Source organism: Thunnus thynnus, chromosome 4 (assembly GCF_963924715.1).
Source record: "Thunnus thynnus chromosome 4, fThuThy2.1, whole genome shotgun sequence".
Classification (NCBI taxonomy): domain Eukaryota; kingdom Metazoa; phylum Chordata; class Actinopteri; order Scombriformes; family Scombridae; genus Thunnus; species Thunnus thynnus.
This window is the reverse complement of record NC_089520.1, coordinates 22,454,532-22,479,162: the sequence shown is the minus strand read 5'-3', so window position 1 is coordinate 22,479,162 and position 24,631 is coordinate 22,454,532. Positions and strand designations below refer to the sequence as shown.

The window sequence follows — 24,631 nt, the reverse complement described above, 5'->3', positions numbered from 1 at the left end:
GTTTGCTTTATTTTGGAGTTTTATTAGACATTTGGAGAGGTGAAAAAATATATTTCACAAGAAGAAAAGAAAAAGAATAAATGAGAGAAAACAAAGAAAAATACAATTTTGAAGTGTTTTTTTCTTTCCTCCGTAACTTTGATCATCACGTGACCCCTTAGATTTTAGGTAAGGATCCACTGTTGATGAATGAGGTGGACAAAATATTACAAACACCTTTCAATGTAATGCAGTCCAATACAAGTAGCAGTCTCAACAAAAACTGAATGTTTAGTTATTACTGGGTTAATATATTGAATTGTATTGCAGAATACAGTAACTATAACTCAGTGTAGTCAATGCCTTAACCCTTACATACTGTACAGCTCAGGTCAAATTTGACCCATATTTACATTTTGGGAGCCTGAACACCATTCCTCTAGCCTGAGATTGTATGACTCTTCCTAAAGTGATATTCAAAAAGATTTCAACTTTTTTGTGTTTGTGCAGCTGATAAACATTCATGTATATACTGCAGAGGGTGCCCTGGGTTCAATTTGACCCATACTTATTCAAAAATTCAAAAATCAGCATTCAAATGTTATTGTATTCTTCACATTAAATAATACTCATTGAAATCGTGATGGCTGTGATGTTCTCCTGTTTCAGTTAACATAGGACCATAATACAGGTTGATTGTTTTTTCTTCATAAATTAATAGCGTAAAACATAAACAGTACATTCTCTCTGGTCTCTGAAAGCTTTGTTAAAGATTAACCACCCATTTATTAATGACTGGTGAGGTATTTATGAATGAATGAGTGATGGATTCATGGTTCAGAAGTTTGGTATAGAGACTACTGTAATTATGAGGCGATACTGTGATGGGTCAGAATACTGTAAGGGTTCATGACAAACATCTTGGTGCTTTCTGTAACCACAATAATCCATCCAGCATGCTACAGGAGGCACCAAAATGTTCAGACGTTATAACCTTTCATGTAAAATGGATACAGAAGCAGGTGTAATACTTGAGCTTATTGAGCTTGATCTAAAAAAAACTGTTGATCTCCTTTCATATTTTATGAAAAGAAATCATGAGACCTTAAAAAAGGAAACACATGTTTATATGTATTGTTACTACTATGCTGTAATCATAATTGTAGACTAATGTTACATTAAATCTGTTACTCTCTAACTCTGCTCCTTAGTTCATGATGTTGGATTAAGGGACCAGATAGATTTACTTCCTGAGAAAATGTATTTTATTTCCAAAACAGGTAACCAAACATTTTTCATGCACAGAATCCAAAAAGAATTGATGAAGTCTCTTGTGTATATCTGTGTAATGTCGTCCATCAGTGTCAGTCTGAATCACCCCCTCTTATTGTTCAAGAGGCAAAATTTCTAGTGGCAAAAAAGAAAATCATAATAATAATGCACCCATGTAATTCTGTATTAGAAATGTAGGTTCTTAAAATGATACGCCTGTCTGCACTTATGGGCAAGAACTGGTACATTTCTTATTCAAAGAAAAAGCAATATTTACATAAATAATATTATACTTAAAGGGACATAAATAGGGTGACATAGAGAGATTATATACAGCAATTACAGTAATAATACAATTACAGTGGTTTAAAAGTTTAAAAAAATACTGAAAAAATATAAATATGATATATTGAATGCATACAAAATACGGGATTAGAGTTAATTGGCCAAGAGACTGCAGATTACTGCCGATGTAATAAATTGACAGAGTGTCTTGTTACAATGTTACACTTGGTTGGATAATTTTTCTATGCTCGTATAAATATAATATGATATACTTCTGCATCTGATAAATTCAGTGAGTAGATGGTGAAGGACGTCAGATCAATACAGTTGTGATATGTTCAGCAGAGGGCGCAAAGAGACAAAGTTACACCTGACTATTGAAACAGCTTCTCGTTGGTAAAGCTGCTTCCAGCTGATGGAGAATGAAATGTGTTGAGTTCCTTCAGACTCTGTGTGGTGTTCCTTCATCTTCATCTCATATTGGTCGTGAAGCTCCAGCCTCCTCTGCTTAAGTCCAAGCTTCATGCATTTTAACAAGTCAGGCCGCCCCTCTGTTTAGGTTGTGAAGTCACCGGCATGCCGTTCTCATCCACACACCAGCACCTGCCACGCTGCTTACCTCGAGACGACCAACACTGCACACAAACACAACACACAATCACACGATGAAGCCTGAAGCTGCAAATACATCCAGTAGTAAACCATCATTTAATATTTTTCATCCTGAATAAAAACTCACCTGCTTCTTATTGAAGTAGCCTCGCTTGTCACAGTTGGGCATGTAGATATCATGATGTGATTTAATTAAATGGGCATCAAGGCCTCTGATGAGTGTAGTTAGCAGTTTTCGACATGGAGCCTGAAAGAAGGGACGATTTCGACAGATAAGTGAAAAATCTAAATGTCAGATTATTATGTACTGTTTCTCTGAAGCATTAGGATTGATATGAAGGTGATTCTTACCTCCTCTGGATCCCCAGTAGGTGCTGGATCTGGATTCAGATAAAGACAAAACATTTAACATTGATCACTAATGACTCTGTGTTAATACCTGTTAAATCAAACAGCTTTAATTTCATTCTGTTGCAAGCTCAGTTGCAATTTTTCTTTTTAACCGACTCTTTAAAACCTCCTTTAGGGTTTTTTTTGTAATAAACTTCACTCTTAAATAACTGATCACACTAATAGAAGCACTAACAGCCGGAACGTAAAACCTGTCTTGAACAAAAGAAAAATCAATGCTTATATTGATTTTCGTTGTGCTGACCAAGCCATTAAAACATTTTTCACCTAACTCATTGTGATGTTTCACTACCTCGCCCTAAAGCTGTTATTTATATGTAACTGCTTGTCCACCACTTAGTGGTTGAGCTATGATAAAAGAAAATCAAGTGTGTAAAAACAGGTGTGTCTCTCTGTTTTTCTTTTCTTGACTATCACAAACTTAGAATCATGTTTCAGGAAGATTCATCGATTTGTTGATTAAATGTGAAATGTAAGGTTGTAATGCTGACAAATAAATCATTAAATGGTGAGTTTTGGTGTTGAAAATCACCGTGAACCTCACCTATAGACTTACCTACAGAGTGGCTCTTTTCAGTTGAGTTGATGCCGGTGGTGTTACTGCAGACGCCTCTGCCCTCCAGCAGGGTGCGGAGGGGCTTTGGGTCATCTTCTGGAGGGGCACAACGCAGACCAACGGCACAGCTCTGAGTGTAGACCCCACATGGTTCTCCAACGGCCAGAGAGGAGGCATTTAAATCTACAGTTGGCTGACTTTGTGCAGGCTTTCCTTTACAGGTGGGACATCTGGATGGTGTAGTCAGCGGCCTTGGGCTTGACAGAACCGGCTGCAGGAGGAGCAGCACCAGGATGTTTAAATATAGCATCTCACACTGAAAGTTGTCCTCTAGTAAATGGGTCTAGTCACCGACTTGTTGATTGTTGTTTCCTATGAGGACTTCTGATCCCTCTTTAGCACAGAGTCAGCGTTGCTCCACCGACTGCAGTCTGTCGAAAGGTGGATAGTAATTCCCTCAAGCCAAGACAAAGTGATAATGAGGCTGACAGACGCCACTGGCAGCAGCTTTTAAATAGCCAAAACCAGTGAAAGGTATGGGAGGGTACGTGATGGAGAATGTTAGTTTTCTCTCTCATTTCTACACAGCTGAGCACACCCCGTTTCACTGACACACACACAAGCACGCACACACACGCATGCTCATACCATTTGTTGTCTGTCATCTTGCAGGGTAGTAATGTTTTCTACACCAACATTGTGTACGCTACTCCATTGCTCTGCCTTTTCCGCACTGACCACTCGTGACATGTGACCAAACACGGCTCAGCAGACAAGAAATTAACCATTTGTGTTTTAAAACGATCGCTGTTCAACACAAAGAAGGAACTTCACTCTAAATATTGTCATCTGTCTACACAGAATTTTTGTCTTACGATCAGTTACTATTACTTGAAGTTGAGAGCCAAAATGACCAACTACAAAATGAAATGCAATGGTAAAGGCATCAGCAGTCGTGGAATCTAACTGAGTATGTTCATTTACTTAAGTACTGTATTTACTGTAAGTATAATTTTACAGTAGTTGTAATTTACTTGAGTAAATTAGGTTGAGATTAGGTGAGAATATGGTGCAAATAGATCAACGTAGCAGCATCTCAACTAAGCACAACATTGAAATGTTTCTTATACAGTAACAATCAGTCATTTTGCAACAGTATTGTGCAGTTTATGGTGATTATAGGGAGTCGACAGTATTGTATTCTGAGGATGATTCTAAATATAGTTAAGCACATAATTTTAGTAGAAAAAACGTAAATGTTATAATATAATTTTACACTATACTCCAAATAATACAAGCACAATGAAAGAAATACCCAGTTACAGAAACAGAAGTAAAAGTACTCAGTTACTTCCACCCTTTCGTCCTTACGTTTGACATTGCCGTGACTTTTCTTTAAATAGCAACCACAAAACAAACACTTTGCTAGCAGAGTGTGTTTACAGACTCTGTTACTGCAGGGCTAAAGATTTACATGAGAGACTGAAGGAGTGCCACTCAAGGTTGCATGACTAAGACATTAATAGCCACCAGCAAAAAGTCCCACCCTGCAAATTCCACTGTGTGTGAGTCACAAACACATTAAATTAGAAAACAAGGTCTCATAAATTTAATAGCATGTCTTCTAACTTAATGTATCATTAAAACCCCGTCTGTGACCACATTGCAGTTAACAATAAGAGTATTTATCTATCTATAATAGAATATAGTGAAAATGTAGTGTAACACTTAGGGACTGAAATAGTATGAGTATCCTAATTACTTATTTATTTTAGTTGGATGTTACTTAAGTAGAAGTAAGACTACTTGAACTGAAAAAGGAAGCTTTTTGGAAGACTGAGAGTAAAATACATACTGTAAAATTACCAACATTTGTCAACCATCAGATATTTCACTATACTGTTTATACTGAGGTAGTTATTTGGATGTATTAGGCCTTTATGGACAGTTCTGTATTCATAGGACTTTTAGTGTCAGTGTGATGAGATATCTTGATTTTTATCCAAAACAATTCTTCTTTGATATATAAACACTTTCTAATTCAATTTAAAGACAATTTTCTACAGTATCAGTTATTAATAGTCATTATAGTCACCATGGAAGAGCCACACTGTATCACATTAGGACTGCAACTAACAATTATTTTCATTATGGATTAATCGGACGATTATTTTCTCGGTTAATAATTTTGTCTGTAAAGTGTCGGAAAATAGTGAAAAATGCCGGTGGTGATTTCTTAGAGCTCATGGTTGTTTGGGTTTGAACAATTCCCCTGTAATTCAGTAATACTCTTCAAAATAGTAACAAGTTTTTATTTTCTTTATGCTTTTCACTGATTCCTTCCCAAGATATAAGAGGTTCAAAGTGAACTAAAAAGAGACATATCCTGTTTTTGAGCCTTAAAAGCAAAACATTTGGCCACTCTGTGAATCCTGTCTTTGTAGAAGTTAAACCACAGTTTTTCACTCAAGTGAAAGTAAGTCTTACTGCTTTTAGGATACAGTTGAAAAAGTACAAATTGAAGTCTCCCAAAGGGCTAAACTTGGCCTTTTTATTGCTGTATAAAATACAAAAGTTATCATAAAAATAACTGTTTACTTAGGTCACTTTTGGGGTATTTACATAGACTAACATTAATTTCCTGGAGACTTACTCTAACTCTAACCATCACCACTACTTGCCTAACCCTAAATCTAACCTTAACCACTGACCACAAAAATAAGCTTTTTCCCAGCTGGGGACACAGCTTTTGTCCTCCCCAATTAACTGGTCTCCTAATTGTGTCCCTAAAAGAAGGCTAAGTCAGGGAAGAAAGAAAGTATGCAATAGTCGATAGTAAGCATACTGTGTGACTGAGGGTGATAGAGATCGATTATCTAGCAAACTGTTCATATGCAGTTTCGATTTGTCCCAACTGTTAAATTAAGTAGTTATGTGCCATTCACCAGTGTGCTGTTATTTGCAACATGAACTTCTGACTTTTCATCTTTTTATAGTTGACATCCTGATATCTGTAACCCTAACCCTAATGACCAACCCTAAGTTCTGACTTAATTATATCATCATTACACCTAAAAGCTTAGCTTACAGGCTATGTGATCATACCAAAAGATAACTTGGGGTCTGTATAAGTGTGTTTTTATGCTCTTACAATATAAAATAAGCAAGTATAACACAGGTAATAGATACATATTGTATAGTACAGTTGTAGTGACATTAGTAGCTCCTCTATGTTGTGCCTGACTGCTGGAAACTGAACCATACTGTCAGGCTATTTGAACTAATAAAATAAAAAGTGAAGGAGAAAGAGAGAGAAGGAAAGAAAACTCTTCCACCAGGACACAAAGAGAGATAACAGACAGAAACACAGATACAGAGCTTGTACAGTAATTAGTACAGTTATATGTTGTATGGATGTAATTACCACTTCAAACCGTTTCTGAGTAGGTCTCATTTTAAGCATCAAGATCATACAACCAGTCTGTTGCTGCTGGTGATGTGAACATGTCCTCACATCTGATTCACACACATACACAAACACACGCGGCACTGCACAGGTTAATTAAAGACGTCACACTTTATTTATCCTCTGTTGTGATTGGTTGAAGGGGCGGGACTTCCGGCAGAGCAGGTTGGACACAAAGTGACAGACTTCACCTCCTTAAAATTGGAAGAAAACCAGCAGGACGACGCGTTACAAGTTATTAAACAGTAAGGAACCAACGTAAAACAAAGGGGCTTTGAGTAGCTTGATGATAACATGAGGTATATTTGTGTTTACAGTATTTTTTTAGACATACAGCGCGATAATGTTGTAACGCTGAAGGCAGCTAGCCGGCCAACCGAGTCCTGCCTGTAGTTTGGGAAATTTGATGCTGCGTTTGCGGAAGGCTCGTAAATTGCTAAACTGAAGGAATTAACACGCATCAAACAATAACATAAAATGACACCTCACATATTTGTTTACCTCATTAACTTATAGTACTAGTCTGATTGTCACCTATTTTAATCAGTCGTATTTGGGCTGGTTACTCGGTTTTTGTCATCAGTCCATAATTTCCTTACACTGTTCATGTTTTGAGGAAAACAGATACATTTTTCAGGCTTTTTGTGACAAAAGTATATTCCCCCTCACCTCGAGAATGTAAATGAACCTCCACTAATCCAATAAAATTAAAAATGCACACAGTCAGATACTTTTGTTCCGAGATATGAATATGAATGATCAACAAGACCTAAAACTGCGTTCACCTGAGTCATCCTGGCTCTGATGACATAACCTGACAGAAAAAAAGTGTCAAAGATTACTCATGTAGTGCACTAATGATCAGTCAGTCGTCAAAACAATAGTGGCAACTATTTTCATAACTGATTCATTGTTAAACTTATGTACCAGCAAAACATGCCAAACATCCTCTATTTCCAGCTTCTAAGTTTTGTGGATTTGCAGTTTTTCTTTGGCTTAGTTTATAGTAAACTGAATGTTTTTAGGCTTTAAAGTGTTGTTTGGGGAAAACAAGCAATTTAGTGACATCATCTTGAGTGTTTGGAAGTTGTATTTTTCACTAGACACTACACAAAATGATTCACAATGAAAATAATCATCAGTCGCTGGCCGACATTAGTGAGGTATTGAATTCAAATGTTGGCATTTAGGTCGGCAGTATTTAAGGAAAAGAAAGACCAGACCAGAAAGGCACCACTGTGCCTGGGTGTCGCCTATATAACAGATGTTAATGCTTGTGTCAGTCCCAGTTCACATTGGGTGGAAAACACACAAGGGAGACACCTGACCATCACAGGACTGACATAAACAGCGGACTCACAGTCATGCCTGTTGGCAGTGTAGAGTCCCCGTCCAGGCCTTTGCTTGTCTCTGGAATGTGGGATGAAACGTGAATGGAAAAACACACAAACTCTTCACAGGAAGGGTTTGGCCTGAGGATCAAACCCAGGTCCTTCTTGTTGTCAGGCAACAGTGGTAATCTTGTTGTGGTCAAATATTTTTGCTGTCTTTTAAGGAGGTCTCGTGCCGTTGTAACTAATTGCTCATCTGTTGTTCATCATTATTGCTTTGCTCATAGTCTGCGTCACGGATGGAAGCATCACTGAAGATTACAAAAAAAATATTTTTTTTACCCTATGACTGTTATCACATCGGTGGTGCAAAAAAGCACCAGGGTTTAATTACTGAGTTTCCCTGAGCTTTAAATGATGCTGCATGAAGAAACATTTGGATGAGTGTAAAAAATTTCCAGTCAAAGCACACATTACACACAAATAGATAAAAAAATATATGTACTATACTTACCAAAAAAGTAATATTAATGTTTTAAAATTGGTTATTTTGTCTCAGATTCTCAAAACTTTTTTAGGCAGGTCTTAGATTTTAGCGTTTATAGTTGATCTAGTTTTTATGATGACATCCTCCAGAACAGTATTAAAGCTGTTTGATTTGTTTCCCCCTGTCCTAGATTGTAATGGTTTTCCGACATGGACGACATCAACCTTCATTATCGCTTTCTGAACTGGAGAAGGCGAATACGAGAAATTCGTGAAGTGCGAGCAGTGCGATACCGGGAGCGGCTGAAACGGATGCTGAGAGACGGAGACATACTCAGGTAACAGTGATGAGAAGTGCCACCGTGAGATTCATAATGTTTTATTCATAATTTTATGCTACGGCTGTAACTTTGCTGAATCATTTTTTCACTTGCTTTTGGCCTCATTATATTTCATAGAATTTATATAATATCGAGTCCTTAGTAATATCTTTTGTTTTTTTGTATCTTTGTAGGTATCACGGCAATTCAGATGAAGTTGGTTGTTTTGTGGCAGCCAGGCCGTTGTCGAAAAGAAATCGCTATTTTGAAGTAAGAGTTGATGGTTTCCTCTCAATTCATGACTGTTCATTTTATACATGACAGCAAATAAACAACACTTGGTCAAGAAAAGGTTACAGCTACACAGGTTATTTACTGTCCTGATTTGACATGAACATTTCTCCTTTTTCTTTGAACTAAGCCTACACATCTGTTGAAATTAGGACTAAAACCCAAACTGTGCTCATTTGACCAGCCGGGATTCTTATGTACCAAAGGTGGCAGCAGCTGGATTTATTCACTCATGGTTCATTAACTGCCAGTGTAATATTCTTCAGTACATACCCAAGCATTATCAACACAAGTCTAGAGCTGCAACAATTAGTCCATTAATCGATTGACAGAAAATTAATTGGCAACTATCTTTTAATTAATTGGCAACTTTTGGCAACTATCATTTTTCATGCAAAAATACCAAAAAGTTGATGGAGAATTTACTGCTTTTACATTATAGTAAATTTGATATTTTGTTAGTTGCAGCCCTGCACAGTCAAACAAGTTAACAATTCTCAATTATCTTAATTATGACCTCTTATTAAATATAAGCTTTAATTGAAAAATGTGATGTGTGTGTGTGTGTGATAAAACAACCCAGTTGCTCAGCATTGTTTTAACATAGTCCACTTCAGACTAAATTAAGACAAAAGCGAAAAGTCCTGGGGATTAATCAAGAGGGGTTAAGCTTTACATACACACTATGTGTAAATATATGTATGTACTGGGGTTTACAGTGTAGTTCTTTCTGACAAATGACGGTAATGCGAAAACCTGCCCCCATTTCCACACTATATACTCATTTTAACAGGGGTTTGACTGTAAAATGTGTTCACGTTGGAAGTTTGACAACTTGTAATATAATCAAGAACACTAACATGCATACAAATCACTTATTTTGTGTGGTATTAATGGACACTCATTGTCCCACAATGCAGTGCACAACAGAAATGGAGGAACTGCTCAGAGCTGTAAATAACACAGTTTTGGACAACTAGACGGCCCAGATATAGAAAACTAAAATAAAGTGTCAGTATTTGGTAAGAACGTTATGCAATCGGTGTCCTTTGGCGCGTATCTTGTGTCATTTCCTGTGAGTAAAGTAAACTTAGAAAGTACATTCATTTCTTGTACTAAGTGTCAAAACAATACACTACCAAGATGAGTGTATAGTGTTAACATTACAGCGTGATACAGGGCTCCTTTGTTGATGAGAGGAGTCTTGGCAGGCCATCATGTCTGACTGCCTGCCTTCACCTTTTTTTAGTCATAATGAAAAAGAAATCATGACACCTTCTGGGAACAGAACTCATTTGAGGAGCAAAGATCTCTCCGCTTGGAAACAGATATGCCAAATTACTTGGCAGTGCTTTTTACATTGTGTGCTGAGTTTTGGCATACAGTAATTGCTGAAGCTAATGCTGATTCTTCAAGTCATGAATGCCAAAATCATTAACACCAAAGTCAGAGTTAGTGTCAGCAGTAAATCAAATCTCGGCAACAAAAATAGCAACTATCATGTTTGAGATTTAAATAGATTCACCTCTGCATGCTGAGCAGGTTTTCCAAACAAATTAATACATCTTTTCTTGCATAGCTTTGTTGAGACTATTCAGTCAGTTTAACAGGTTCAGTAAGGGTAAAGAAAATATACAGTATGATGATGACTTTTGATCACATCTGGGGTTTTTTTTAAATTGTAAAGCCTTTTGATTAGTGAAAAGAGAGAGACACCAGTATACTGTATTTTTGCATCAGAGTAAATAGCCACTGGAAATTTAGTCACTGGGAACACACACATTTCTTCCACTTTCTGCGCAGAACATTCCTGCTATAAACTTTGATTTACTCCATACGAAAGCTATTTTAAGAGATGTGATAACTGTGCAGGCCAGCAACAATTCTTAGTTGCTGCTAAGAGCTAAAATATACCAGACTGCTGTCGACACCAGATTGGGACCCTTCCTCAAACAGCAGCCAGTGAGGCAGTCAGGATGGGGTTAATATAGTATTACAAAAAACGAAGAAATGCTGCATTTACAGCTGCTGCTTCAGTTTCAGTGGGTACTTTTCCCTTGATGGGTTTACAGGCTTTTTCTAATGCAGGGGCTTTCTTAACTCAACCTTGACTGATTGGGTTCACAGAGCCAAACAAGTCACAGCTTATTACAAATCCTGTGCTGGTTTGTTTCCTTCACCGTTCTTGGTAATCTAGATGCTGTAAACATCCCAGGACAGTGACTGTTTCTCAGAGTAAACCATGTTTAAACTTGCCTAATACACACATCCTGCCTCGGTCTGACGTGTAGTGATACAGTAACTAACCCTCTTAACCTTTAAACTTCTGTGTGTTTCATCCTTGTGACTCACTTCGTGGGAGTCACGTAGGAGGAGACAGGAAGCCATTTGCGTAAACAGGGGTATGGGCTAATCAATGCTAGTTAAGTGGATTCTGATTGTAGATCTGACGTTAGATTTTAGGGGTCACCTACATGTTTCACTCTTGACACAGAAAAAAAGAGACATACTTTTTCTCAGCCTCAGGAGACCAGTGTTGAGGTCATGGGAAAGAACTTAAAGTTTCCTCATGTCTTTGCCCTGAATTTGCCAGCAGCACTCAGATTGCACTATGTGTAGGGCTCCCGAGGGATGATGTCATATGGTCACTATTCAGTTAAGATAACAATGGTGCTCTTTACTTCAGGGGTTTCACCATCATGTGGTGTTGTGCAAAGAGATACTATGTGGTTTCAGGTTGGTTTGGAAATTCCATGAAGTGAAAAGAGAAACAGTGCCAACCCAAAAGCAAAATGTAATGGCATGTTATAATCTGGTGTGGAGTCTAAGAGAGCGGAAACAATGAGCTTTTCTGCCATATAAACCTGCAGCGGTCAAGAGGCCATTTTGAAACTTTTATGTTACCGTGTATGATTTTCGTTCTATAAAATGACTGTCAGTGGTTTAAGCCTTGCTAGCAGTGGCTCTAGGGATGTAAGTTGATCCACTGCTTTGGTCCAGACTGAAATATCTAACAACTATTGGATGGATTGATATGATATTTTGTACAGATGTTCATGGTCTGCAGAGGATGAATCCAGCAACATAATTTTAATTCATCCAATACTTTGGTTTAATACTACAAATACTTGCAAAACTAATGACATTCCTATCAGCCTCAGCTGTACTTTTTGTTTAGTGTTAATAAGCAGATATTAGCATAGCATGCTAACATGTTAAACTGGAACAGTTAACACAATAAACATTATACCTGCTACACATCAGCATGTTATCATTGTCAGCATGTTCGCATGTTAGCATGCTCATGTCAGCATTTAGCTCAAAGTACTGCTGTGTTCAAATACAGTTTCACATGGCCGCTAGCTTGGCTGTAGACTCTTAGTCTTGTTCATTGAAATATAAAGTAGTTGCAGCTGTGTAAACATGATTACTTTGCTGGCTTAGAACCTGTTTATTAGTCAGCAAAACACACAATACTGTATATTCTTTCATTTATCTTAGTGGCCGAACTACCCTGGTCTAGCTACATGCACCACAAGAAAGTAGAATAATTTCAGATAAAAAGATATTTATCTGTGTCCTTCTCCCCCACTGTACCCCTCTCATACTTCTCTTCCTCTGACTCAACGAACTTTGTTCTGCTTGTGCTGTCTCACAATACAACAGCGTCCCACACAAGATGTTCAATGAGAAGTTCAAGACTTATTGGTTTCATTATTAAAACAGCATCTTTTCAAAGTCTAGGTTGGCATCCAAAGATGTTAAGAATAAAACACATATTTAGAGGAAATTGATATCTAAAATATCTAAAGCCACTGACTGTTTTGATGCTTAAGTCTGTGAAATGTAATTGTTAAAATATAATTGTTTAAAGAATGAAGGGAGACCCTTCTAGATAAAACAATGCACACTACTTAATACATCCCAAAGAGTCTATAAAAAAGACAAAAATGATCATTCCTGTCCTGTGTCTTGGTGTTAATCTGGCTTTTGGTCCTTGCAGGTGACCATCATCGATACTGGAGTGAGGGGGATGATTGCTGTTGGTTTGGTGCCTCAGTTGTACAAGTTGGACCATCAGCCGGGCTGGCTCCCACATTCTGTGGCCTTTCATGCTGATGATGGCAAGTATGTGACAATGATGATTTTCTTCAGACTGAACATGTTCTTAAATGATACATGACATTGAGATGGAGCAGAATAATACACTTCTGATACAATGTAATGTTATACATCTTGCACAAACTCACAGAACACTTTTGCTCATGTACTTCAGTCTTTACTCATGTTACAGACTGAGGAACTGAGAACACAGCAGTTTTTTCTGTTTATGAAGAGTTCACTCAAGATGAATTTGTGAAGGTCCCTATTGAGCACACTTGCATATTTAAAGTGGACATAGACTACTTTTTTTACTTTAACTTATCATTATGAAGTAAATGTCGATTGAACAGTATAATGGCTCTAGAATAGAGACACCATCAGCATATAGATTGGTTCCCTGTAAGCGTCGCTTTCACTATGTAGTTCTGTCTGTCACCAGGTATGATCTGCTTGGAAAATAAGAGCACTATTTACACTACAAAGGAAGTGTGTCAACCATTGCACAACCAAAAGAGGAAGGAGATAGCGCTTTTCCCGTTAACTACGGTAGTCAACGGGAAGAAAGTCATCTAGAAATCAGTTAGCTAAGCTAGCAGACCTGCAGCCAAAGAATACTGGCTCAGTATCCAGTTGTTCTACTTGTTCATATGAAAATCAACGGACAGAAAATATGTCATCACTGTCTCTGTTGTTTTTCATTTTGTAAAAACATAAACATGCTACTAACCCAGTTCACTTTTCTCAACACATGCTAAAGAATTTCTATCTGCTTTCATGTCTCCATTATAGACTAAATTAATGAACAAGCTCCCACTTCTTCTCCTCATGTTTTCTTCTTACATTACTCCCCCCTCCACCCTGACGCCAACGCCTGCTGTAGATACTTGTTTGTGCTTGTTTATTACTATGCAATACACATCATTACAATAGCTTTTGCCTCTTCCCAAATTCAAAAATTCAATAAAATTGTGACCATTTCAATTTCCCATTTCAGTGAACATGCTTCTTTGTTTTCTCTTATTTCTAAAATGGTCATTTCTTCATAGAGCTATGCTCTGAGGACAACAGAAAGCGATGCGGTTGTGTTTGCAACAGCGGAGAAAACAATAATAGCACTTACAAACACAGGGGGGGGCGGGGGAGGGGAGTTGAAATATTGTCTGTTTCCACTTTAATGTTCGATTTGCGGTAACTGTTACTACTTTTAGAAAGAGCTTTGTCAGTGAGTGTGAGAGTACAATACTGACATTTTAGGAACTGGATGAAGGTTAGCGTAGCTACACATTACTGTCAGACTCTTTAGAGTAGCTGCAATGATACTGTGGTGATTGACTGTGCAACATCTTCTTCAACATTAGTGTTTTTTGTACAAGTTTAGTTTAGAGTTCTACACACCACTGTAACACTTAAGGTCGCACAAGCATTGCTGGCTCCATCACAGGGAAATTGGCAAGTTAAAATGGAGTTATGCAAGTAATATTTACCAAACACTGAGTAATGTTAGGGCTTTTTTTATCAGGGAATTTATCAGTGGTTACTATGAATATTATAAAATGATGAAATCTGATTTAAATACAATACAGTTTGCTGTCAAAACACTTGGTATTATAAGTTAATTAACACTGGTGATGACTCGTTATTTTATGTTTTATTACTCAGAGGGACTAAAATCAAATGAGCTCTGATTCTGTACCATTTTTCTCTTTCTGTTAGTGTAAATATTTTCTGACAGCCAAATCTGAAAATGATTATATCACCTGCTGTAGCGACATCTGAGAGATCCAAAATATCTTCAGGTTCAGCTGTTGAACTTCTCCTACTTGTATTTGTGTAGGCTGTATAATGGCAACACTGTAGGACAGCAGTTTGGTCCAAAATGCTGCAGAGGTGACAGAATCGGATGTGGGATATCCCTGGACTCTGATGATGGACAGTTAACAGTGTTTTTTACCAAGAATGGTAAAGAAGTAAGTGGTCCCTTACTATCATATCAATCTTCAGACATAATTAATTCAACCTGTGAATTGTCTTGTTTTTGTTCAGTTCATAGTTTCCAGCTTCTTTACCCTGAAGAATACTGTATCTGAATGTGTGCGCAGGTTGGCAGTGTGGAAATCCCAGCATCTCCTGATGCTCTCTACCCTGCTGTGGGAATGCACTCTTTGGGGGAGGAAGTGCTGCTGGACCTGCACGCTGAATGGGGGATGGAGGAGGATGATGGACAGATGATAGTGGATAGCCATGAAGAGGACTGGGCCCGACTCCACGATGTTAAGGTGACTGGCACGGTAAGTCCTAAAGCAGAGAGAGAGACGAAAACATAACATTAAATTAAAAAAACGGACTTCCAGTTCTACTGTGAGCAGGTCAGCCAGTCAGAGACATTAAAGGTAACGTGACACATTGATTAAGGTTCATGCTGTGTAATAATATGTTAGATCAGTGGGAGGTAAAATCAGAGGCAGAGACCACACACACACACCCGATTACTGGTCTGGAATACTTTAGAAAGCTTTATAAAGCTTTATTCTAGGTTGGCTGCTGCCTTAAGTCTGAAGTTTGACTCTTTTACCACATTTCAACAGCGATACACCACTTGTTTGCCACTCCATCACTCATACTTCATTCATGTTCTGCTCATTATTTCCAGGAGTCCTCATTGCACCTTAAAAAAATAATCATTTACATCAGCATTGGATCTTAAATCTTTGTCTGTTTTCCGTCTCCTCCCCTCCCTGAGATGGCACAGCTGCAGTGTTTGTGTCTGACTCAGGCGTTGATACGCACAAAACTTGAATTGAAAGGGAGGGGATCACAGCTGAATAGCCCTCAGACAGGAACCTGCATGCCACCCGCACATTCAATAACCCTTTCTACAGATGTGGCTCTGTCCTGTATGAATACAGGGCCTACAAACCACAGTCTGAACCCCCTGCTAGTCATCAATTACACATGTGCACGTTTTCATAAAACATGCAAGAAGTGGTTCTTTACTCTGGGATCAGGAGGGTTTTGAGGGATAAAAGACTTACATGAAATTTCTTTTGATATTGAAGTTTTAGTGTGGTATTAAAAATTATGGATTACAATGTTGTAATCCATAAACCAAGTTGCAACTTGGCAGGCAGCTTGGTTTCTGGGTGTATTAATCTACTTGAGCCACATTTATAGTATATTTATAGTCATATATATAGTAAAAAATGTGTCCAAAACAATAACACTAAGTGTTGTTTGTGTTTAAGTTTGCTGACAGTTGTGTCATGTGAGGTCAGATATTTATGGAACAAAGGACATGCAGGTGTCTTTAACACTCATGTTATTAAGACACACAAAATCCAATATTGCCTACAAATAAACTGAAACTCGCACAGCCAGCTGTTTACGGATCAGTGAGTGATTCACTATCAGCTTTCATCCAGATGAGGTCAGCCACAGTTACAAAAACCGGAGTGTCTGTTTACCTCTTGAGGTTGTGCTTACGCACCGATACTGTCAGAGAAGACAGAGGAGGAGAAAATGAATCAGTATATAAATACTCAATATTTTATTTATTAAAAGTAGGTGTGCACGTGTGCACTTGTTCACGTGTAGGTTATGCATGTGTGATTAAAAGTAAACCAGCATCATCATACTATTGTTTCTGAAGGGACAGTAGTTGTATTTTCAACAGTATTGGCTTGTTTTTCAAAATGCAAACAGACACGTGCAACCTGCTTACAGTTATCAAAGGAAAAGTGAATTGAACTGTGCAAACTGGGCAGAGCAGCAGATGGTCATGTTATAGTCAAATGTGTTCATCTGTAGCTCTGATGATGTTTGGGAATCTCTTCTCTAGAAAAGGATTCAGCTTTGGTGTTGATTTCCTCTGCTGCATGTAGTAAACAGTTATGTTTTCCCTGTTGCCCCAGCATTGCTGCCAGTATACAAACAGTAAGGTGGATGATGAGTCTAAATGCTACCCCATTTTTCCAGGAAAGAAAGAACTGCCTGACGTTGCAACCTATTTTTTCATCTCTTCTTCTAACATCCCTAATAAGCTAACGTGTGAATAAAACATGGTCTCCTATTTTGTTCGACTCTTGTCTTGTCCCGACCTGAGAAGAAAGCAGAAGCCATGCCAGTGCAACATTAGACATGCTTTACCAGTGAAACAAAGTGCATAGTTTTAGGTTGAACACAGGGGGTTTTGAGTCATTATGATCATTTGAGTGAACTCTTCCTCTGGGTGTGCGCTGTCCAGCTGACACACCTAAAAGGTGAAGAGGTTAAATGAAAATTTAGATTTAAAAAATTCATAGATTTGAAAGAATTTGCACAGAATGGTAAATCCAGCAAGTAAATTTTAATGCTTAACCCCAGCACTGTTTGAGCAATTCAGAAAAAAAACAATAGAAGTAGCACATAATGGGGTTGGGGGTTAGTGGAACAGAAGGTACCTTGGAAATGGGGCACGACTTGGGCTCTCTATATGGGACAGGCTGCTTAAAGTGACCTTCTGTAACTTTTTCTGCTCACAAGTGACAATTACAGGATAATGTTGTGTGTTAATATGTAGTATAACAGTAACACAAGTAGAGAAGAGTCAGTTAAGTACTTAAGTAATATTAGCCGCGTAGCCCTAGTAGCCTAAGTGAGTCATCATTGCCACCAAAAGCTACCAGTCACACCCAGATCAAGCAATTCTGCAGCAGCAAAATACTTTTCATTTCTAAGACTTAAATGGTGCTATTTCTTTATTCAAAAGTCACATATTCTCGCTTAAAACACATCATTGATCATGTCTGGAAAATGCGAACACAGTAGCAGCACTTTTAGCAAGCAATTATTATGTCCAGCAGACACAGAGCAACATTAGCATTCATTTTGGAGTTGTGTTTTTTACCACAACTTTGTTTTGCTCTGTACCAACTCTTAAGAAAAATATCTGTTAGCTGTTAGCTAAATGCTCCATTATGTTCACCAGGTAGTCGCTAATTTTTTTCTGTCTGCAGCTTGAAGCTAGACAGGGGGCGTACATCAGCTTCATCAGAGCTTTTTCAATGAAAGCAGCTGCCTGCTGCACCTGGAAACGAGGTTGATTAGAGTTTACGGGCCGGAAAATCAAAACAATGAGTAAAAGACACTAAAAGGCTCTGCATAGCTGCAGGGTGCTGCAGAGTTGGGTGATAATTATCTGTGGGTTCGTCACTATGAGCTTTCACACGACTCAAGTGTTTTGATACCTTGTTACATATAAAAAAAAGATTGATTAGTGCAGCTTTAAAAATACTTAAAATTAGGTGGTTGAACCCTTTAATCATTAATATAAGCGCACACTGAGTGGCAGAATTAACCTTTATGTTTTATTGGTTTCACCCCTTAAAGTGACTCAATCAATCCACATTTTTTAAAGTATAAAATAAATATAAAAGATAGTAACCATAACAGAAAATTGCAAAACTAATCTCAGACTCCACATGGTTCAGCCTGTCTTAAATGAATGTTTTGGTATAAGTTCTGCATTGTTCTCATACTTGCAAATGTTTGGGGATATTAATACAGTTCCTGTTTACAGTCTTAACCTGTACGTGTTGGTGTTACTTCATCAGCTGCTGGAGTACGTGGGGAAAGGGAAGAGCATTGTGGATGTGGGCTTGGCTCAGGCCCGTCGGCCTCTCAACACACGCTTCCACTACTATGAGCTGGAGATCACGGATGCTGGAGAAAAGTGTTACATTGCCCTGGGGCTGGCACGCAGGGTAAGAGCCTGCTCATTTTAGTCGCATGTCATGTGGCATGTCGTGTTACTGTGCTGTGGTTATCTGTCGGTAACGGAAACTCCCCCCCCCCCCCCCCCTCCCCTACTTGCACCTCGTCATCCCTCTTTCTCATACACACCACTGCTCTCACTGTTTCCAGTCTGAGTGATGGATGACCGAAAGAGGAAAAGCTAACAACAGAATAAATATTGTCTCATTTTACCCCCACATCTGGTTTTCCGTAGAAAGCAGGTTGTTCCATTTACATGTTAATCTACCATGTTAAATTGAATACTGCAGTCAAGTAAAGGGACAGTTAGTCAGTAGATAAGATCAGAACATCTGATTGTACTATTTGTCTCAGTTTCTTGCAGTTTTTGTTGTTGCCTTTTTTTTTTTACTTCCTCTTTACATACACCTGGTCACCATACACAAGAAGAAGAAAACACAGAAGAATTAAAAGTATGCAAGTAGTTCCTCGGGCTAAGCAATTTGAGGTGAATATCCTAATTAGTTTGGCTCATTTAGGAGGTATTTAATCACAAATGATGACAGCAACTGATTATCGATATTTTGGAAATACGTTGGGTCTGAGAGAAGACTTGTTGAATGTTTACACATCAGAGATGCAATCAGCTGCTTTTGGCCACATGTGAAACCGTCACAAACTATGCGCACATCCTGTTTAATATAAATAAATCTATGTAATAATTGCTGAAGATGCAGTCATTGTGTCATTTGAATAACAGATATGAAAGGAAGTGCGGCTCAGATATCGCTGCTCTCGTTGTTCTCAGTTCTCCGCCGTTAATTGGCCGAACGTCAGTCTTCCTGATCACGCTGCTGTTTTGCCAGCTGCGATGGTGCTCACAGCTTGGGAGGTGGTGGATCATTGCTGCGCTCACCATCGACGTCAGGCTCTCTCCGACTCCTCTGCCGTACCTATGTGTGGGCATGTCATGCCCTGGGGTCAGACGGCACGGAGAATAGAGCTCTGTGATTTTGCTGATTGTTTTCCAGGAATTGTTTTTCTCTTATGTGTCTGCGGTTTTGGTGGAGCATTATAAATCCATCAAAAGGTCATTCCTGAGGTTGAGTTCCAACCCCCGTCATCTCCTGCAAGACACATCAATCTCCTGATGGGAACCATTACCTTTCACTGCAAAAATCAAAACACAGGTCTCTCTCTCTCCCTCTCTCTCTCTCTCTCTCTCTCTCTCTCTCTCTCTCTCGCTCTCTCTTGCTCTCTCTCTCTCTGTCAGGGTAACACATGCTTAACAGTGTCAAGTTGCTCAAAAGTTGCTTACGTTGGATGAAGGTGCAGTTGTTTGTGGTGCATTCCTTATCTCTTTTGTTTCTTCTTATCGTTTTTTTGTTATCTATGCACCAGTCATTACAGACAACCCTTCACTCTAATCTTCTCATGCTTTTTTCCTCCAGCGCCTGGTTTTTCCTACTTTTTGCCATCGTACCACTCTGCTGTCACATCAGTGATCTGCTTACAGATCACAGACACAACTTCCCTTAGAATTAGACTAAACACGTTGACTGGAAAGTTAATATTTGATCCATTTTGTTACAGAAAATCTAGCAGACGCCTTATGCCACTTCCTGGTTTTGTTTTGTGTCGCAATACAGGTTTCATGTTCGAGATTATCCATCAGATCATACTTGAAGTGGTGATGTTGGCTTTAAATATCTCAGCCTGTCACTCAAGATGTCAAACATCATTGTCAAACAAAATTAACAAGGATGAAGCAACATTTTGCTACTTTAACAATTTAATACAAAAAAATTTATGAAAGGGAAAGAAATGTTGTTTGGAGTGATTTTTTTTTCTTAATTCTGTCAACCTCCACTGCATAAAATGTGTACATAAACATTACAATAAAATTATCAACTTGATAAACAAGTCCCATAAATGAAATCAAATGAAATGGAGACATAGTTTAGACTAACTGATGTGCTAATGAGTCTCTCTTTTGTTTCACAGGACTATCCTAAAAACAGACATCCAGGGTGGAGCAGAGGGTCCATAGCTTATCATGCAGGTGAGTGTCGGTAGATCACCTGCATGACGGTTTGTCACTGAGTTGTCTCTACACATGTTGTGTCTCAAACATTGAGAGTAGAGCTGCAACAACTACTCAATCATCAGAAAATGAATCTTAAATGTGAAGATTTGCTGTTTTTCCTTTTCATATATGACAGTTAATTGACTATCTTAACACATTAGACTGTTTGTCAGAGAAAGCCAGAAAACTGAAAACATCAAAGTGGCCTCTGAGAAATTGTGTCACTATTTTTTTAACATTTTATAGACTAAATGATTAATAGACTAATTAATCGATAATGAAAATAATCATCAGTTGCAGCTCTAATTGGGAGTGGCACCAAATTGGCATTCATATTTCTGGTAAGAAAGAACAGAATTTCTTTTATTAATCTGAATAGTCATAGCAATAATAATGAAATATTCTATAATTAACTTTCTTTTGCTCTTCCATCAGCTAGAAACAGCCAGAACAGTGCATTGCTAAAAATAGTTCCCAATAAACATATCAGTATTATTGTTACAACATAATAGTTGATACATGTTTAGGCTGTCTGTTTGCTCCGGTTGCTCTGGTTTCCTCCCACAGTCCAGATCATGCAGCTCAGGTGAACTGGAAACTGTAAATTGCCAGTTGGAGTGAGTTTGTCTGTCTCTATGTGTGGGCTGAACAGGATCAGTGGTTTAGAAAATAAATGGATGGATAGATTACTCTGCTCAAGCAAACAAAAAAGATTTATGACATTTATTGAAATGGTATTACAGGTGTCGTCATGCGTATTATTATGTTTTGTGATACAAAAAAAGCACTAATCAGCTTCCCTGTCGTTCTTTATAGATGATGGGAAGCTGTTCCAGGGCAGTGGGGTTGGGGACGCCTTCGGACCACGCTGCTTTGAAGGAGATATTATGGGATGTGGGATCATGTTTCCACGTGACTACAGCCTCGATGGTGGAGGTGAACATTGTGTTCTCAAAACTAAAGGTTTTTGCGCCTCATCATGTACATCCTAATTGTCTTTCTATCTCCTCCTGGGTTCTTTCAGATGATGTAGATGACTGGGACCTCGATGTGTTACCCAAGCCCAGCGAGGTTCAGAACGACTTGTATGCAAGCAATGAAGATGAGGAGGATGAGGGAGAAGATATGGAGGGTACGAAGGTGACGGTGAGTTGCTGTGTAAAAAATGTAAGAATGGAAACTCTTAAACCTTCAGTGCAAACATTCATACAATCTCTTTGCTGTCCTCTTGTGTTTGAGCAGGTGTTCTTCACCCGAAATGGAAAGGTAGTGGGCCGGAGGGAAGTGGTCTTACCAGCAGGAGGCTTCTACCCCACAATCGGTATGATGAGCACCGGGGAGAAGGTCAGAGTGGACCTGCACCCCCTCAGTGGCTGAGGAGGAGGGGGGAAATCAGAGTGAGAGCTAGGACGAATGATTGAGCTCGGAGACCGACAACTTTAAATAACAACTCCACATCAACAGGCTCCAACGTGTTACTTGAAAAGTCACTCCGGCGTAGGAGGTTACTGTGGCTCCCTCATGCTGTAAGAATGGTTTAACATGCTGACAATTTTTGTTTTTAAAATAATGATCAAATTAATTTATGTTAATATTATCTGTGCCTCAAAAAAGTGCTTTATAATGAAATGGTTTTATAAGAAAACTTTAAGGGTAAAACACTATTTTTTTTTTTGACAATTTAACCACAAAGTTAATAGAAGAACGTAAAATGCCAAAATAGGGTCTCAACAGAATATTGAATGTAGGTTCCAGCCAACAAACGGACCCCATTTATCCTCATAAGCGGAACATTATCAGCAGTAATATGTCAGCAGATACTTTCACAGCCTGCAGCCACACCGTGCTCATTAACAGAGGTCTGCTGTGCGCTGCTGTACTTCCTCCTGTTGGTGGTGTATTACTGACACTCAGTGGCGAGACTGATAGCGTGGGTGCTTGTTCTGACACGGAGTCATTCCATGGAGTCATTACAGCTTGTTTTGTGGCAACCGTGCAAGCAGTGAGCATTAGGAATTATGGGATAATTAAATGTAATAACAATTAGTTGAAATTAAATCCAAACCATCACTATGACCTTTAACTGTTCTGAAGGTGTAAGCAGTTTCAGAAGCAAAATTCCAAATTGATGTTCGTTTGAAGATCGTGCAGCGGGTGTTGTCCTTCTTTATCAGGTATTAACCTGAATAATTGTTGGACTGTAATTAAAAAGATGTGCAGGTACAGGTTATAATCACTCCAAAATGTTCAGCATAAACATGGCTGAAAAAAAAAAAGGTCTTTTGAGCCTTTTGATAAACTGAGCTTTACAGGAAAAAGACAGATTGGAGGTCTTGGTATTGAATGTATTTTCTGTGGATCATGAGGTATTCTGGATGAAATGGATACAAAATGTCTCAAAAAGGGAAAAACCGTGAAGAGCAATTCTCCTGATCCTTAAACCCTTTCAGGCCAAAAAAAAAAAAAATGAATGACTAAACATGGCGTAGTAGTAAATTTCTTACTAGTTCAACATTTGAATATTTTGTTAAAGATATGAATGTTGAAAATGAAGCCATAACTAAGATTTGCTGCTCTCAGGTATATTTGAAAATCAAAATTAATTACCTTGTTTTTTCTAACATTAGTTGAAGTCAGTCATTGTTTGCCACAAACTGTTCTTTACTTGTAATTCTTTTGTTTGTGTGTTTGTTTGTTTGTTTGTTTGTTTGTTTGGTAGGTTGGTTGGTTGGTTGGTTGGTTGGTTGATTGGTGATTGTTTTTCTAAGACATATTTCTCTTTGAAATAGAAGACAGTGAAAGTAGAGGACTCTGACAATCCCCCGTTATAGTTAAATAGTAAAGGGTTGTTTTCCTTTTTGTGACACAAATTTTAAACACACCACGATTTTAGGGATAAAGACACTGCTTCTGGTATCAGTTCATACTACACTATAACAGGTTTCTCTGCAGATTTCTATAAGCTGTGAGTTGTTCATAAAAATATGACAATAGGCTATGTATCGCTGGCGACAACTGCAATTTTTAAATTGTACCTGCAATACTGTATTTTAATGTTACTTTTTATTTTCTTCAACAACAAAAAAAAAGCAATCTGCCATAAACAGATATCATAAGAGCTTTATGGATGTAGTAAGAGGGCTTTATGGTAGAATATTGATTATTTGAACTTTAGTTGTGTAAAAAATAAAAAAAACAAAACATGACTGTTTCTAAACATTTTACCTAAAGACCAAAGTGCCTGCATGAATTAGTCCAGTCTGGGCCCTTTATTAGATAACACGCCTGGTAGAAGGATCCGTGTAGGTGGTGGAAAATTTCCATCTGGATGTTGAATCGTAGTGACTCATATTTGTGGAACCACATTCACATTGTTGCATGTCTGGAGGCCGTGTAGGTCACCGGAAATAAGTAAAGACACCTTATTGGATCCTTGTTGTCGTGAAGGCAGCAGACTCTAGATCCTGCTGAAATTAATTTTAAAAATGATTAACTGTGGCCATGAAGGCTACATCTGGCCAACAATGTTTAAAGACTCTGGTGTTCATATGATACTCAAACTGCTGCTAACTGTGTGCTGAGAAAACTCCACACATCTTCACATCAGCCTGTACTGTAACCGAGTGTGTTTATGTTTATGCCATTGTTTATGTTTTGGCCCTGTCATGGGCATAACAGGCTGTGGCTTTTCTTTTTCTTTTTCCC

The 24,631-nt window shown here is 38.3% G+C and overlaps 2 protein-coding genes across 3 annotated transcripts; one reads left to right on the top strand and one right to left on the bottom strand.

Moving 5' to 3' along the window:
- Positions 1-1,227: 1,227 nt before the first annotated feature.
- Positions 1,228-3,868, bottom strand: LOC137181709 (insulin-like growth factor-binding protein 6). 2 transcript variants are annotated; one of them, XM_067587630.1, is made up of 5 exons: positions 3,764-3,866; positions 3,116-3,546; positions 2,500-2,528; positions 2,276-2,395; positions 1,228-2,171 (listed from the first exon to the last, which is right to left on the bottom strand). In XM_067587630.1, the coding sequence occupies exons 2-5, from the start codon at positions 3,423-3,425 to the stop codon at positions 2,067-2,069; spliced, it is 564 nt and encodes a 187-aa protein (XP_067443731.1). In that variant the 5' UTR covers positions 3,426-3,546; positions 3,764-3,866; the 3' UTR covers positions 1,228-2,066. The 2 variants fall into 2 exon arrangements, with proteins under 2 accessions (XP_067443731.1, XP_067443730.1); XM_067587629.1 differs by having other exon boundaries at positions 3,116-3,868.
- A 2,855-nt stretch (positions 3,869-6,723) lies between these two features.
- Positions 6,724-24,132, top strand: LOC137181708 (SPRY domain-containing protein 3-like). Its single transcript, XM_067587627.1, has 11 exons — positions 6,724-6,826; positions 8,590-8,736; positions 8,913-8,988; positions 13,013-13,137; positions 14,948-15,080; positions 15,213-15,401; positions 18,702-18,851; positions 20,845-20,902; positions 21,743-21,862; positions 21,951-22,072; positions 22,169-24,132. Exons 2-11 carry the CDS (start codon positions 8,609-8,611, stop codon positions 22,301-22,303), a joined length of 1,236 nt encoding a protein of 411 aa, XP_067443728.1. The 5' UTR covers positions 6,724-6,826; positions 8,590-8,608; the 3' UTR covers positions 22,304-24,132.
- The last annotated feature ends 499 nt before the right edge of the window (positions 24,133-24,631 follow it).

Bases quoted from the DNA above. Each gene is read 5' to 3' on its own strand.
- LOC137181708 (XM_067587627.1), top strand. From the start codon at position 8,609: ATGGACGACATCAACCTTCATTATCGCTTTCTGAACTGGAGAAGGCGA. The intron at 15,402-18,701 runs GTAAGTCCTAAA...TTACTTCATCAG, and splicing joins ATGTTAAGGTGACTGGCACG to CTGCTGGAGTACGTGGGGAA. The intron at 21,863-21,950 runs GTGAACATTGTG...GGGTTCTTTCAG, and splicing joins CTACAGCCTCGATGGTGGAG to ATGATGTAGATGACTGGGAC.
- LOC137181709 (XM_067587629.1), bottom strand. From the start codon at position 3,425: ATGCTATATTTAAACATCCTGGTGCTGCTCCTCCTGCAGCCGGTTCTG. The intron at 2,396-2,499 runs GTAAGAATCACC...CCCTTCTTTCAG, and splicing joins CTACTGGGGATCCAGAGGAG to GCTCCATGTCGAAAACTGCT. The intron at 2,172-2,275 runs GTGAGTTTTTAT...GTTTGTGTGCAG, and splicing joins GCTACTTCAATAAGAAGCAG to TGTTGGTCGTCTCGAGGTAA.